We start from the raw sequence: 14,294 nt of genomic DNA on the forward strand, positions 1-14,294 counted from the left end.
GCATTGAAGGGGAAGGAAGAGGGGTGAAGGAAAAGGACTGGAGAGGTTTAGGGAAAGTGGTACAGCTTAGAAAAGTCACCCAGAACCATGGGTCAGGGGAATATTACCAGAGGGGATGAGAACGAAAAACTGTTAGGGCACTGCATCGGATGAGATTTGAAAACTTAAGAGCTTAAAGGTGGAAGACATGGTAATGTGCAAGACAGAGATTACTACTAAAACATCATTCACAAGCTAATAAGAGTGAAAAGCTAAATGCATAGTACATAACAGGGGCGGGAGAGGGGCTGTGAAAAATAGGTGGGTAAGACAATGAAAGATGTAGAAAACTAAAATGGAGTGAAGAAAAGAGTAGTTACTGTGAATAAATGCTGAGTCAAAATAAACTGATGTCAATTAAAGCCAGGTGGCTGGTGAGAACCAAGGACACATTGTAACGCTAGTTCCCACCTTGCAGAGTTCTGAAAAATTGGTGTCTGGGGGAAGACTCCAGATGGTGCATGTGGCGAAACAGGCACTGAGGTCACAACTGTCATCTTGTAGAGCATGCTTTGCAACAGGATATTGCATGTTGCCATTATGTACCTCTGCCAATGCCCATTCATCCTAATTGATAATTTGGTGATAGTCATGCCAATGTAAAGGGCTGAACAGTCTTTACATAACAACTGGTATATGATGTGTCATTTCACAGGTGGCTCTCCCCTTGATAGTATGTTGTTGTTGTTGTGGTCCTCAGTCCTGCGACTGGTTTGATGCAGCTCTCCATGCTACTCTATCCTGTGCAAGCTTCTTCATCTCCCAGTACCTACTGCAACCTACTTCCTTCTGAATCTGCTTAGTGTATTGATCTCTTGGTCTCCCTCTATGATTTTTACCCTCCACGCTCCCCTCCAATGCTAAATTTGTGATCCCTTGATGCCTCAAAACATGACCTACCAACCGATCCCTTCTTCTAGTCAAGTTGTGCCACAAACTTCTCTTCTCCCCAATCCTATTTAATACCTCCTCATTAGTTACGTGATCTACCCACCTTATCTTCAACATTCTTCTGTAGCACCACATTTTGAAAGCTTCTATTCTCTTCTTGTCCAAACTGGTTATCGTCCAAGTTTCACTTCCATACATGGCTACACTCCATACAAATACTTTAAGAAACGACTTCCCGACACTTAAATCTATACTCGATGTTAACAAATTTCTCTTCTTCAGAAACGATTTCCTTGCCATTGCCAGTCTACATTTTATATCCTCTCTACTTCGACCATCATCAGTTATTTTACTCCCTAAATAGCAAAACTCCTTTACTACTTGAAGTGTCTCATTTCCTAACCTAATCCCCTCAGCATCACCCGATTTAATTTGACTACATTCCATTATCCTCATTTTGCTTTTGTTGATATTCATCTTATATCCTCCTTTCAAGACACTGTCCATTCCGTTCAACTGCTCTTCCAAGTCCTTTGCTGTCTCTGACAGAATTACAATGTCATCGGCGAACCTCAAAGTTTTTACTTCTTCTCTATGAATTTTAATACCTACTCTGAATTTTTCTTTTTTTTCCTTTACTGCTTGCTCAATATACAGATTGAATAACATCGGGGAGAGGCTACAACCCTGTCTCACTCCTTTCCCAACCACTGCTACCCTTTCATGCCCCTCGACTCTTATAACTGCCATCTGGTTTCTGTACAAATTGTAAATAGTCTTTCGCTCCTTGTATTTTACCCCTGCCACCTTCAGAATTTGAAAGAGAGTATTCCAGTTAACGTTGTCAAAAGCTTTCTCTAAGTCTACAAATGCTAGAAACGTAGGTTTGCCTTTTCTTAATCTTTCTTCTAAGATAAGTCGTAAGGTTAGTATTGCCTCACGTGTTCCAACATTTCTACGGAATCCAAACTGATCTTCCCCGAGGTCCGCTTCTACCAGTTTTTCCATTCGTCTGCAAAGAATTCGCGTTAGTATTTTGCAGCTGTGACTTATTAAACTGATAGTTCGGTAATTTTCACATCTGTCGACACCTGCTTTCTTTGGGATTGGAATTATTATATTCTTCTTGAAGTCTGTGGGTATTTCGCCTGTCTCATACATCTTGCTCACCAGATGGTAGAGTTTTGTCATGACTGGCTCTCCCAAGGCCATCGGTAGTTATAATGGAATGTTGTCTACTCCCGGGGCCTTGTTTCGACTCAGTTCTTTCAGTGCTCTGTCAAACTCTTCACGCAGTATCTTATCTCCCATTTCATCTTCATCTACATCCTCTTCCATTTCCATAATATTGTCCTCAAGTACATCGCCCTTGTATAAACCGTCTATATACTCCTTCCACCTTTCTGCCTTCCCTTCTTTGCTTAGAACTGGGTTGCCATCTGAGCTCTTGATATTCATACAAGTGGTTCTCTTCTCTCCAAAGGTCTCTTTAATTTTCCTGTAGGCAGTATCTATCTTACCCCTTGTGAGACAAGCCTCTACATCCTTACATTTGTCCTCTAGCCACCCCTGCTTAGCCATTTTGCACTTCCTGTCGATCTCATTTTTGAGACGTTTGTATTCCTTTTTGCCTGCTTCATTTACTGCATTTTTATATTTTCTCCTTTCATCAATTAAATTCAATATTTCTTCTGTTACCCAAGGATTTCTACTAGCCCTCGTCGTTTTACCTACTTGATCCTCGGCTGCCTTCACTACTTCATCCCTCAGAGCTACCCATTCTTCTTCTACTGTATTTCTTTCCCCCATTCCTGTCAATTCTTCCCTTATGCTCTCCCTGAAACTCTCTACAACCTCTGGTTCTTTCAGTTTATCCAGGTCCCATCTCCTTAAATTCCCACCTTTTTGCAGTTTCTTCAGTTTCAATCTGCAATTCATAACCAATAGATTGTGGTCAGAATCCACATCTGCCACTGGAAATGTCTTACAATTTAAAACCTGGTTCCTAAATCTCTGTCTTACCATTATATAATCTACCTGATACCTTTTAGTATCTCCAGGATTCTTCCAGGTATACAACCTTCTTTTATGATTCTTGAACCATGTGTTAGCTATGATTAAGTTATGCTCTGTGCAAAATTCTACAAGGCGGCTTCCTCTTTCATTTCTTCCCCCCAATCCATATTCACCTACTATGTTTCCTTCTCTCCCTTTTCCTACTGATGAATTCCAGTCACCCATGACTATTAATTTTTCGTCTCCGTTCACTACCTGAATAATTTCTTTTATCTTGTCATACATTTCATCAATTTCTTCATCATCTGCAGAGCTAGTTGGCATATAAACTTGTACTACTGTAGTAGGCATGGGCTTTGTGTCTACCTTGGCCACAATAATGCATTCACTATGCTGTTTGTAGTAGCTAACCCGCACTCCTATTTTTTTATTCATTATTAAACCTACTCCTGCATTACCCCTATTTGATTTTGTATTTATAACCCTGTAATCACCTGACCAAAAGTCTTGTTCCTCCTGCCACCGAACTTCACTAATTCCCACTATATCTAACTTTAACCTATCCATTTCCGTTTTTAAATTTTCTAACCTACCTGCTCGATTAAGGGATCTGACATTCCACACTCCGATCCGTAGAACGCCAGTTTTCTTTCTCCTGATAACGACGTCCTCTTGAGTAGTCCCCGCCCGGAGATCCGAATGGGGGACTATTTTACCTCCGGAATATTTTACCCAAGAGGATGCCATCATCATTTAATCATACAGTAAAGCTGCATGTCCTCGGGAAAAATTACGGCTGTAGTTTTCCCTTGCTTTCAGCCGTTCGCAGTACCAGCACAGCAAGGCCGTTTTGGTTAATGTTACAAGGCCAGATCAGTCAATCATCCAGACTGTTGCCCCTGCAACTACTGAAAAGGCTGCTGCCCCTCTTCAGGAACCACATGTTTGTCTGGCCTCTCAACAGATACCCCTCCGTTGTGGTTGCACCTACGGTACGGCCATATGTATCGCTGAGGCACGCAAGCCTCTCCACCAATGGCAAGGTCCCTGGTTCATGGGGGAAGCTTGATAGTATATGTTTTGCCAATTGCATGGCTGGAATAGATGGTTGTAGGAGAGTATACAGGACAAGTCTTGCAGTAGGGACAGTCACAGGGGTAGGAGCCAGAGGGTATGGAGATGGGTGCAGAAGGAGTGTAGGGTCTGACAAGGATATTGCTGAGATTGGAAGGTCGACAAAAAGCTATTCTAGGTGTGGTGGGAAAAATCTCAGACAGGATGGATCTCATTTCAGGACATGATTTTAGGAAGTCATGGCCTCATCGAAGTAGCTGATTGATGCATTCAAGACTAGGATAATACTAGGTGACAAGTGGTGTGTCCTGAAGTTATTTTTTGGAGGGATCAGCAGTACCAGGATAAGATGTGATGGCCCAATAAATCTTCTTTTGAATTAGGCTGTTGGGATAATTACATCCGGTGAAGGCTGAAGTGAGAGTGGTTGTGTATAATTGTAAAGATTCTGCATATGAGCAAATACATTTGCCTTGATTGCTAAGGCTGTATAACTTTTTTTAATCTTTTCATTTACACTGTATTATCAATAACTGATTATTTTTGTTGTTATATTTTATAACATTGGGATCATGTATTATATTGAGTATTTAGTTTAATGGTCTCATGGCAATATTAAGTAATAAAATATTCCCAAGATTTCAGCTGCATTACATGCTTAAATTCCCATGAGCTTTTGACCAAGCAGTTTTCTCCCCAGCCATTGTCAAGAGGTAACTAACAGCTGTATCACGAATGGCCTCATTCCTGTTCTCAGCTGTGATAATACTATTGCTCAATCATCAAAGAAGATAGTATTTACATCATATATCTGACATACTCTCTTCAGTGTCATGATGGCCAGATTCCATGCTGTACTGAGTTAAAAGCTGTCATCTTCATTAAGGTGTGTTTTTTAAGGTTTTAATTTCAGTCACTTCTTATGTTATAATGTACTGGAAACCATGTACTCATGCAAAAAATAAGTGCCATTCAGTATAATTCAGTGTCCATTTTGTAAAATGTATTTTGCCATGATTGATTTCTTAGGGTAGCACAAGCATATAGCCTCATGTGTTCTTTCTGGTGTTTTTTGCACATGTGCACCCTTTGCCCTACACTTACAATACACATAATGTGTTAGAAAACATCTTCAATAAAGATGGAAGCTTACAACCATGTACAGAGCAAGAGCTGACCATTATGAGGTTGAAGTTGGTGCAGCATATGTGGGATGTAAATACTACCTGATTTCGTGATGGACAGTGCATCAGTTACATTATAGCGAGCAGTGTGAAAACATAATGACAGTGGTATAAACAAATGAGATTCAGTCACCATTTGACAATGGTTGAAGTGTATTTGACTTGAAGTTTATGTAAATGTAAACAAATCATACAGTTGTACATTCGAGAATATTTATTTATTTGCTTTCCTGTTGAATACAGTGCATAGTTTTCAATGAGTGTCATTTTTGTGCTCCCCCTTATAATATTCTCTAACATGAATATTTGAATATTTATTTTAGTGTTATGGGCAGTTCAAACCAATAATATATTTGTTATTCTTATGTATATAACATCTCATTTTCTACTGCCATAATTTGTAACAGGCTTGTTTCAGAAGGGGATGTCATTTAGTGGATCAAGCCTTGTACCATGGGCAATAACTGAAGGCTCAAGGGAGAAGTCAGATAAGTTAGTCAGTCTTGTTGGGTGTGAAGCTGCTGCTCACAAGGATATTCTGAAATGTCTTAAGTCGAGACCAGCGAGGCAACTTGTTGAGATGACTAAACACTTCCAGGTACTACAAAAACAAAATAGGATGTATTTGTACAAGTGAATGTGAGTGTGTCATCTTTCATTATCATCAGATTTTTGTATGTATATCTCTACATATTGATGTTATCCAATAACTGTCATATGCTAGTCTGAGTATATTTTTTTCATTTAATTATAAAAACTCACAGATAGATACAGATTCTGTTACTTATTTAATTTAACTTAAGAGAGTGGTATTACTGAAAGAAAAATCATATGTTATATTCAATACACCCATGATATTCCCACAACATAATTGAATACCTAACAATGTATGATGCTTTCCACTTTGGTAGATCATAAACTATAGCTGAGGATGTGAATTACATCAAAGAAAAAATTCTGATGAGGCCACAGGTATTTGCAATGCACTGTGAATAATAAACTATGATGTCACAGGAAGATGTGAATGACATCCTCAGAAAGAACTTACACCTGTACTTGATATACTTCACAAGGCCTAAGCTATGCAAACAACAAATCCTACATCTAGCTTTGCAGTAGTATTAGCGTTTACTTCATGAAGAAAGTGGGATCCATGAAAAACATGTCTTTACATATGTGATCTGATATAGTCCAAGTTGGAATAATCATCCATATAGTACTAGGAGGTGTTACAAATATAAATAAAGTCATCGCTAATGATGAAAAGCTGGTGCTTCTCCCATGACTTGGAAACATGAAAAATTCTCCAATTTTACTTTCTACAGACCACTGTATTGTATTAATGACATTACTGCTTAGTTTTTAACATAATGATAAATACCCTTGTTCGAATAAGTAAAGTCAAAATACAGGTTGCATATCATTTTATCTTTTATAGTCAGTCACTTTACATTGCTTAGTTTTGTATTTATCCCAGTCTACATCAGATGGGGAAAGGAATTTAATGTCTATAGTATAAAAACAAAATCAGTTTATCTACAAGTTTTTTAATGAATATAAATACAACGTCTAAATTAAAAGTAAAATCTTTAATGAATCTGTTGTAATATTAATTAAAAACTAATATTGTATAAATCAAGAATCAGCTGCTAAAATTAGTTTCGCAGCACTTGCATATATGTGAACATGTGTAGGTTTACATTCAAGGGAAGCAGAGAATTAAATAATAGCCTTATGAACCTGAAAAACCCCCTTGTGAAATAAAAGCAAAAGAAGAACAAAGAGGCAGTTAATCTGTTGAAATATGCATAGCTTTGCATATCTGTGAAATCAGAATCTGTCACTGGATAACATGTTCCTTTACCCCATGCACTGTAAGACTCTTGGACTTTTCTTGATCCTAAGAGTGATCAAAACGTTGCTACTCAAATCTCTCCCACTCTCAACAGCAGCTCTCACAAGGTTATCCAGTATGTGAGATGGTTCCTGCAACAGCACACTGTACATTTCAAGTGATCCCAAGCATGCTCAGTTGAATCCATCTCAGCAGATGCAACAAACAATTCCATTAATTTGAGTACTGCTAGCTGAAAGAATATGTTTACAAGATGGCCATGGAGTGTTTATGGAATGGCGTCTTGAATATTGAAGCAATTGCTGAAATTGTAGGGTCCTGTCTCCATAATTAATTACCTTTATTACCAATGAGAGGCATCTGACATTTTTAAATATCCATGACCCATAACATGATTGACCCACATCCCTGCTGAACCTATGGGACTGCATAGTGGAGACATTCATTAGTAACTGACCACCTCCTCATTCTTCTGTAATCACACATTGGACAAATCCTACACTCATGAACAGAATTCAGTGACACTGATCCAGATTCCATTTCAGATGTTCCCTTACCCACCTTCTTTACATAGCATGGTGCTGTGAGGGTTTTATCTATTTTTCATAATGGACACCTAGAGACTACATTGAATGTGTGAAGATAGTTGTGTACCGCCTGAGATTCCCTCGACACTCCCTCCCACTCTTTCATCCCCCCCCCCCCCTTCCCCACTTCCCCCACACTTACAACTGCCACAGGTTGCTCAAAAAAGGCAGTACATAGTTATCCTGTATTCTCTTCAGGGTACCTATGAACCATAATTTGTAGTTAGTGGTTATCAGTTGGTGTTGTTGACCAGGTAACAACAATGGAGCAGATTTCAGTATTTTGTATCTCACAAGAGAAGTAGGATGTTCAAATCACTTAGCTGTCGTCATGCTAATTGGGTGGGCAGCATCCCACTTTGACAAACCTTGTTGCTCTAAAGTGACATTGTGCTCACATTTTAAACTTGAAATGATCCTATTAGGCATGTTGACAAAGTGAGCAGCATACACAAACCTGTACATCTACCAAGGATAGAAGAAATCTCCCTTCTTCCATATTGACAATTTATACCATAGGTTTTCTTCAAAATGCAGACATTGATGTGCAAATGATCAAGTACTCATTTGAAAACTGACTTAATGTTTGTAATGGATACTATAATTCTTTTTATAAGAATTATAAACCAACACAATTTTCTTTCAATCCTATGTACAGTAAAAACCTTAATTCTACCTACACTCATGGTCATGCTGAAACACAAGTTAATTCTCACATAAATATAAATTTAAAGTGAAGGATGACAAGTCCGTGCAACAGGGTATGCCAAAATGGAAGTTGGTCTCCTCAAGAGTCAGTCAAGACAAGATAAGCATAGTAATACTAAAAAGTGTTCCAGTTTCGCTCATTATAGCCAGTAGGTGTAACCTTTCACTTGTACCAGTGTGCAGATGCTCATTAAAAACTCAGATACTTGTGAAATATTACCAGTCTGTGGATAAAAGAAATAATAGCAACAATCAAACAATGGAAAATCCAGGATGGAATGTAACAATATTATGAAAAGGAAAGTTGCTACTCCCCATATAGCAGAGACGCTGAGTTGCAGATAGGCACAACAAAAAGACTGTCACACTGAAGTGTGGTTTCAGTTGCCTGAGACTGCGGTCATGTGTGTGAGTTGAATTTGTGTGTGTGTGTGTGTGTGTGTGTGTGTGTGTGTGTGTGTGTGTGTGTGTCTACATCAATTGTTGATGAAGGCCTTAATGGCCAAAAACTTTATTTATTTATTTGTAACAGGCTTTTTGTTGTGCCTATCTGCGACTCAGCATCTCCGCTATATGGCGAGTAGCAACTTTCCTTTTCATAATATTGTCAATAATAGCAATAACAACAAATGTATACACTGAAGCAATATAAACTAATAATAATTATTATTACATCCACTAAAGCAAGTCTTGAGAATAGCAGCCCCTTATCAAATTAAGAAAACATAATGTGGGATTTTTATGACAATATAAAATATTAAGTGCAAAATTTCCAAAAAAAGAATAAAAAATTGTAAAGTACAGTGTCTGCAAGGAATAATTATTTTCAATCTAAAGAGAAAATATTTTACAACAATAATTATTAATTCACAACAGAGAATGTTCAAATGAAAACAAACTGTTTTATGTAAAGTTGCAGTCTCTGCAAACTAGGATTACTAATGAGAAAAATTTAGAGAACCAGCATTTGAAGCAGACTGAAGAATGATTAAGATAAGATAAGAGAAATTAGAACTAACACAGAGACATACAGGCAGCAGTTTTTCTGTCGCTCTATTCATGAGTGGAGTAGGAAAGGAAATGACTACTACTGGCATGTGTACTCTCTGCTGTGCACCATATGGTGGCTGGCAGAGTAGATATGTAGCTGTAGATATCAAAAGAAGCCAGTTCTTTGATGCTACATCAACAGATGTTGACTCATTTGGAGAAATAACTATCTAATCTTTTACAAACCCATTTGATGCAAATGATAGAGCAGACATGAAAAATATCTGTGTCTGCCATGAAAACACAGAATTTCAGAATAAGTTATTGAATGTCCCACACATATACAAATATATAGGTAATCATAATGCCACCCAACTGCACAATATCCTCAGCATGTACCTGATCTTAAAATGCCCTGCTCACAAGACTCAAGCCTTTACATGTCAGGTTGAAGAGAATATTCAAAAATGTTGAAAACTAATCCTTAATATTGGATCCCTGTTGATCAGCAGTCTACTAATTCTAATAGAAAAATACTTCCAAGCCCAGTATCTTTGTATAAAAATGACTGTACACAGACCATATAAACATCATACAATATAAATAACTAAATAGAAAACTTCAAATGCAGCAAATGAAATCATAAAGAAAAGGGAAATGGCACAGACTTGCAAATAAGTACTTATATGAAAAAAATTGCAAAATACCTTCAGATGAGTTTTACACAGAGCTAACATCAGGAAAACAAAAAAGAGAAGAGAGGAAGAGAGTAAGCACGTATGTCGCTGGTGGCACTGCACTTGAAACTAATGATTATTCTGCATTGAATCACTTCTCTATCTACACACTTTTATGTCACATACAGTCAACCCATTCACACAGATGATGTTGACTTGTGCAATTGTGTAAGGACAAGCATTGTGGAGGGCACTGCTTTCATCAGTGGATTCAAGTGGGGGAAGGGGGTGTTGCCGATAGGCTGTTGACAAGTTCAAAGGACCCAGAGGTCCCAGAGGTCAGTAACTTGTGCTGTTCACTCTATGCTAGAAATGGCAGTGGCAGTGGTAGATTTAGAGGCCCAGTACAGAAGTAGGGACCAGGAAGAACTTCGAGTATGATAATCATCCCTGTAACCAAGAACGATGAGGTGCAGTCTTTCATTCAAACTGAACCAGAGCAATACCTTTCACTTGTTGGGAAACCTATTGTATTGCAAAACAGGGAGAAGCAGGCACTAAAAGAAATATGTCTGTTAACCATCAGAAGTTTGTTTGATGAGTAATAGTATTTTTAGGAAGAAAGAAGCAAGGGATAAGAAGTGTGAACTTATGTATTCAGTGTGTATTCTTGGAAGCTTCATTCAACATAGAGGCTGTTCTAGGAGCCATTGAAGGAGCAGAGTGCAACCAGCTGTAGAATTCTTGTCATCTGGTCTCTAAGTTATACTTAAAATCTAAGCACTGGTGCTGTAAGGAGGTGAGAATAATGTGGATTATTTCAAGGTGTGTGGCTGATGGATACTTTCACCAGCAGCAATTCACACATCTAAGTTCAGGCCTTCACAGTTTCTAGCCATGATTGCCACAGTAACAGTCTAAATTGATCAATATATTAACTGTACTTTGAACAGAGTGATATCTACCTCTTCTTTCTTGGAGAAGAAGACACAGCATCCATCTCCATGATAAAGAATTCAGTGTAATACAATCATAAATAATGTTGTCATATGTTCCAAGTCCGCAGACTACAATGTATCCAGGTATCGTTTTCAGACGACTGTGGACTGGTCTCCTGTATATGCTATAGTTGATGTTAATTCAAAATTTAATATATTTATCAATGAAGTTACAAGCCTTTTTGAAGAAGCATTTCCTAAAAAATCAGTGAGAGAAAACCTGTTCAAATCTGGAAACAAGCCTTGGATTACTAAAGGCATCAAAATCTCTTGTAAAACAAGAAGAGAACTATATGCTGCAGCCAGGAGTTCAAATGATAACAGTAGGATTACACACTATAAAATCTACAATAAAGTTCTGAATAAGACAATTCAGGCAGCAAAGAACATGTGCTTGAAGGCAGAAATTGACAACTCGAGCCATAAAGTAAAAACTATCTGGAAATTTGTAAAGAAGGAAACGGGGAAAAATGCAGTTTGTAGTGAAAATACCCAAATAAAATGTGAGGGTAATCTTGTTAGCGATCCAAAAACAGTTGCAGACACATTCAACTACAATTTTTTAACAGTAACAGAAAAAATAGATTTACAAGGGTCCATGAAGCAAGCCATCAATCTTTTGAAAGCTAGAGTACCTGGTTTAGTGCAACACATGAAGGTAAAAACAGTCACTGTTCAAGAAATTGAAAGAGTTATTAAATCCCTGAAAAGTAAAAACTCTGCTGGAATTGACAACATTTCTAACAAATTATTAAAATACTGCTCCAGCCATGTAAGTAAAGTCCTTTGCCACATTTTTGATGCGTCACTTAAGCAAGGAATAGTTCCTGAGAGGATTAAGTATGCAGTTGTAAAACCGCTGTATAAGAAGGGGGATAAGACGGATACTGCTAACTATAGGCCAATATCACTACTGACAAGCTTTTCAAAAGTTTTAGAGAAACTAATGCATGCCAGGATAGTTAAGCATCTCAGTGAACACAATAGCTTCAGCAAAAGTCAGTTTGGATTTCAGAAGGGTTTGTCAACAGAAGATGCAATATTTGCATTTACTGGCAAACTCTTGGAATCTATCAACAAAAAACTGAAAGTGATTGGCATATTTTGTGACCTAACAAAAGCATTTGACTGTGTAAATCACCAAATTCTTTTACAAAAAGCTGCACATCTCGGTATAAGTGGTGCAGCAGGGAAATGGCTCGACTCATATCTGTCAAACAGAAAACAAAAAGTTGTAGTAGATAGTCAAGATGGTGTCCCAATATCTTCAGAATGGGGTACCATTACATGTGGAGTGCCGCAGGGCTCAGCTCTGGGCCCCCTACTTTTTATTATATTTATAAATGATCTTCCTCTCTATACGGAATATTGTAGATTCACCATTTTTGCGGATGACACTACACTACTTATTGATAATTCGGAAGATAAGCTTGAGGTAACGGCAAATAAGGTTTTAAATGAAACGGTGAACTGGTTCACCATTAATGGTCTTATTCTAAATTACTGTAAAACAAACTACATTCAGTTCCACAAAACATCCAAAGATGAGGAAATATTTGTAAAGGTAGGTGAGCAGACAATAACCAGGGTAGATTCCTCAAAATACCTAGGCTTGCATATTGATAGCAAACTGAATTGGTCCAACCACATCGTGGATCTTTGCAAAAGACTAAGTTTAGCAACATATGCATTGCGCATTATTTCTTCTTATAGAAATATGGAAACCATGAAGTCAGCGTATTATGGTTACTTTCATGCAATTATGGAATTTGGAATTATATTTTGGGGAAATTAGCCACTGGCTAAAAAAGTACTGTGTGTACAAAAAAGAGCCATAAGGATCATGTGTGGAGTCCATCCTAGAGCCACATGCAGGAATCTTTTTAAGAAGCTTGAAATACTTACATCCACTGCGCAATATATATTCTCATTGATGTGCTTCATAAGAAAAGAAAAATCCATCTTTAAACTGAATAGTGCATATCACAGTCACAATACTAGAAGGAAACATGATATCCACTATGAACAGCCAAATCTAAGTATGGTGCAGAAAGGAGTCCATTTCAGTGGCTGTAAGATTTTTAATGCCCTCCCTTCAAGAATTAAGTGCTTGGTAGATGATGATCTCCTGTTTAAAAAACCTTAAGGCAGTTCCTATTGCAAGGATCATTTTATACATTAGAAGAGTTCCTGAACTACAGTGTTTAACATCTCTTGTTTTGTAAATTGCAAATGTATGCCCAAATTTGTATTTGTAATACCGAATATTTTTATTGTAAACATATATTTTGCAATATTTATTTCTCTGTAACACTTATTATTTTGTAATCTTTATCTCTCCCTAAAATGTATTTTTGTAGTGGGACCTAAGTTACTGTTTACTGTTTTTTGTTTTGTAATCTCTATCTATTTCTAAAATGTATTTTTTTTTTGTAGTGTGACCTAAGTTGCTGTTTACTGTTTTTGTTTTGTTTTATGTATTACCATAAATTCTGGCCAAAAGCTTGTAAAATTGACACGTTCCATATCCTGTGATACTGTCACAACATGGATTACCGGAACAAGAGATAAATAAAAAGGCTGAAACAATTAAAAAATGAAAGAAACTGCCTCCCTTTCCAGAAGATATGTTGAAAAATTTCTACACAAATACATATTGTTGTCTGATATACATGCAATACGTCCACCCAGAATCACCGACGAAAAGAGACAGATAGATGAAGAGTGAAAAATCTGACATAAACTTAAGGAAACATAAGAATAGAGATACATGTTCATTTTTCTTTTCATGCATATCTCTTTTGGCACAGACTTTTCTTATTTTGTATTTGCCCTGCACAGTGTTTCAGTATTTATTACAAGACATATACTTTATGGCTAAACCAAAGTAAGATCTATCACAAAGTCAAAACTTGGATCCTTTCAATGCATGGTAAGAACGGCTGAAACGTCCAGCCTAGCACATGGAATTTCAATGAAGTACACAATTTCAAGTGTTTCCCTGCATTGATAGTGATCCCATGCATTGACTGGAATCCTTGGACCAAAGATTGTAAAGTTTCTGTGACAAGCTGCAGTGTCCTAAATGCACACCATTATAGATTATTGATAAACGGGTCAGGGATGCACTACTTATTATAGTCTGCTACCAAGGTAGCTGACTGTTTGCGGGAAGCATACATGGGATTTTTAGGTTAAGTAGCTTTGCATATGATCCAGATAATGATAGATATTTGGGATCCTGAAGTACTAATGTAAGATCCGAATGAGTTGCC

General features: G+C 37.5%; 1 protein-coding gene across 1 annotated transcript in view; it reads left to right on the forward strand.

Moving 5' to 3' along the window:
- Positions 1–14,294, forward strand: part of LOC126249059 (venom carboxylesterase-6-like) — a 216,619-nt gene that overhangs the window by 136,633 nt on the left and 65,692 nt on the right. Inside the window, exon 5 of the mRNA XM_049950704.1 lies at positions 5,612–5,802. Coding sequence (XP_049806661.1) covers positions 5,612–5,802 — 191 coding nt within the window. The remainder of the gene's footprint in view (positions 1–5,611; positions 5,803–14,294) is intronic.

This window comes from Schistocerca nitens, chromosome 1 (genome assembly GCF_023898315.1).
Source record: "Schistocerca nitens isolate TAMUIC-IGC-003100 chromosome 1, iqSchNite1.1, whole genome shotgun sequence".
Classification (NCBI taxonomy): domain Eukaryota; kingdom Metazoa; phylum Arthropoda; class Insecta; order Orthoptera; family Acrididae; genus Schistocerca; species Schistocerca nitens.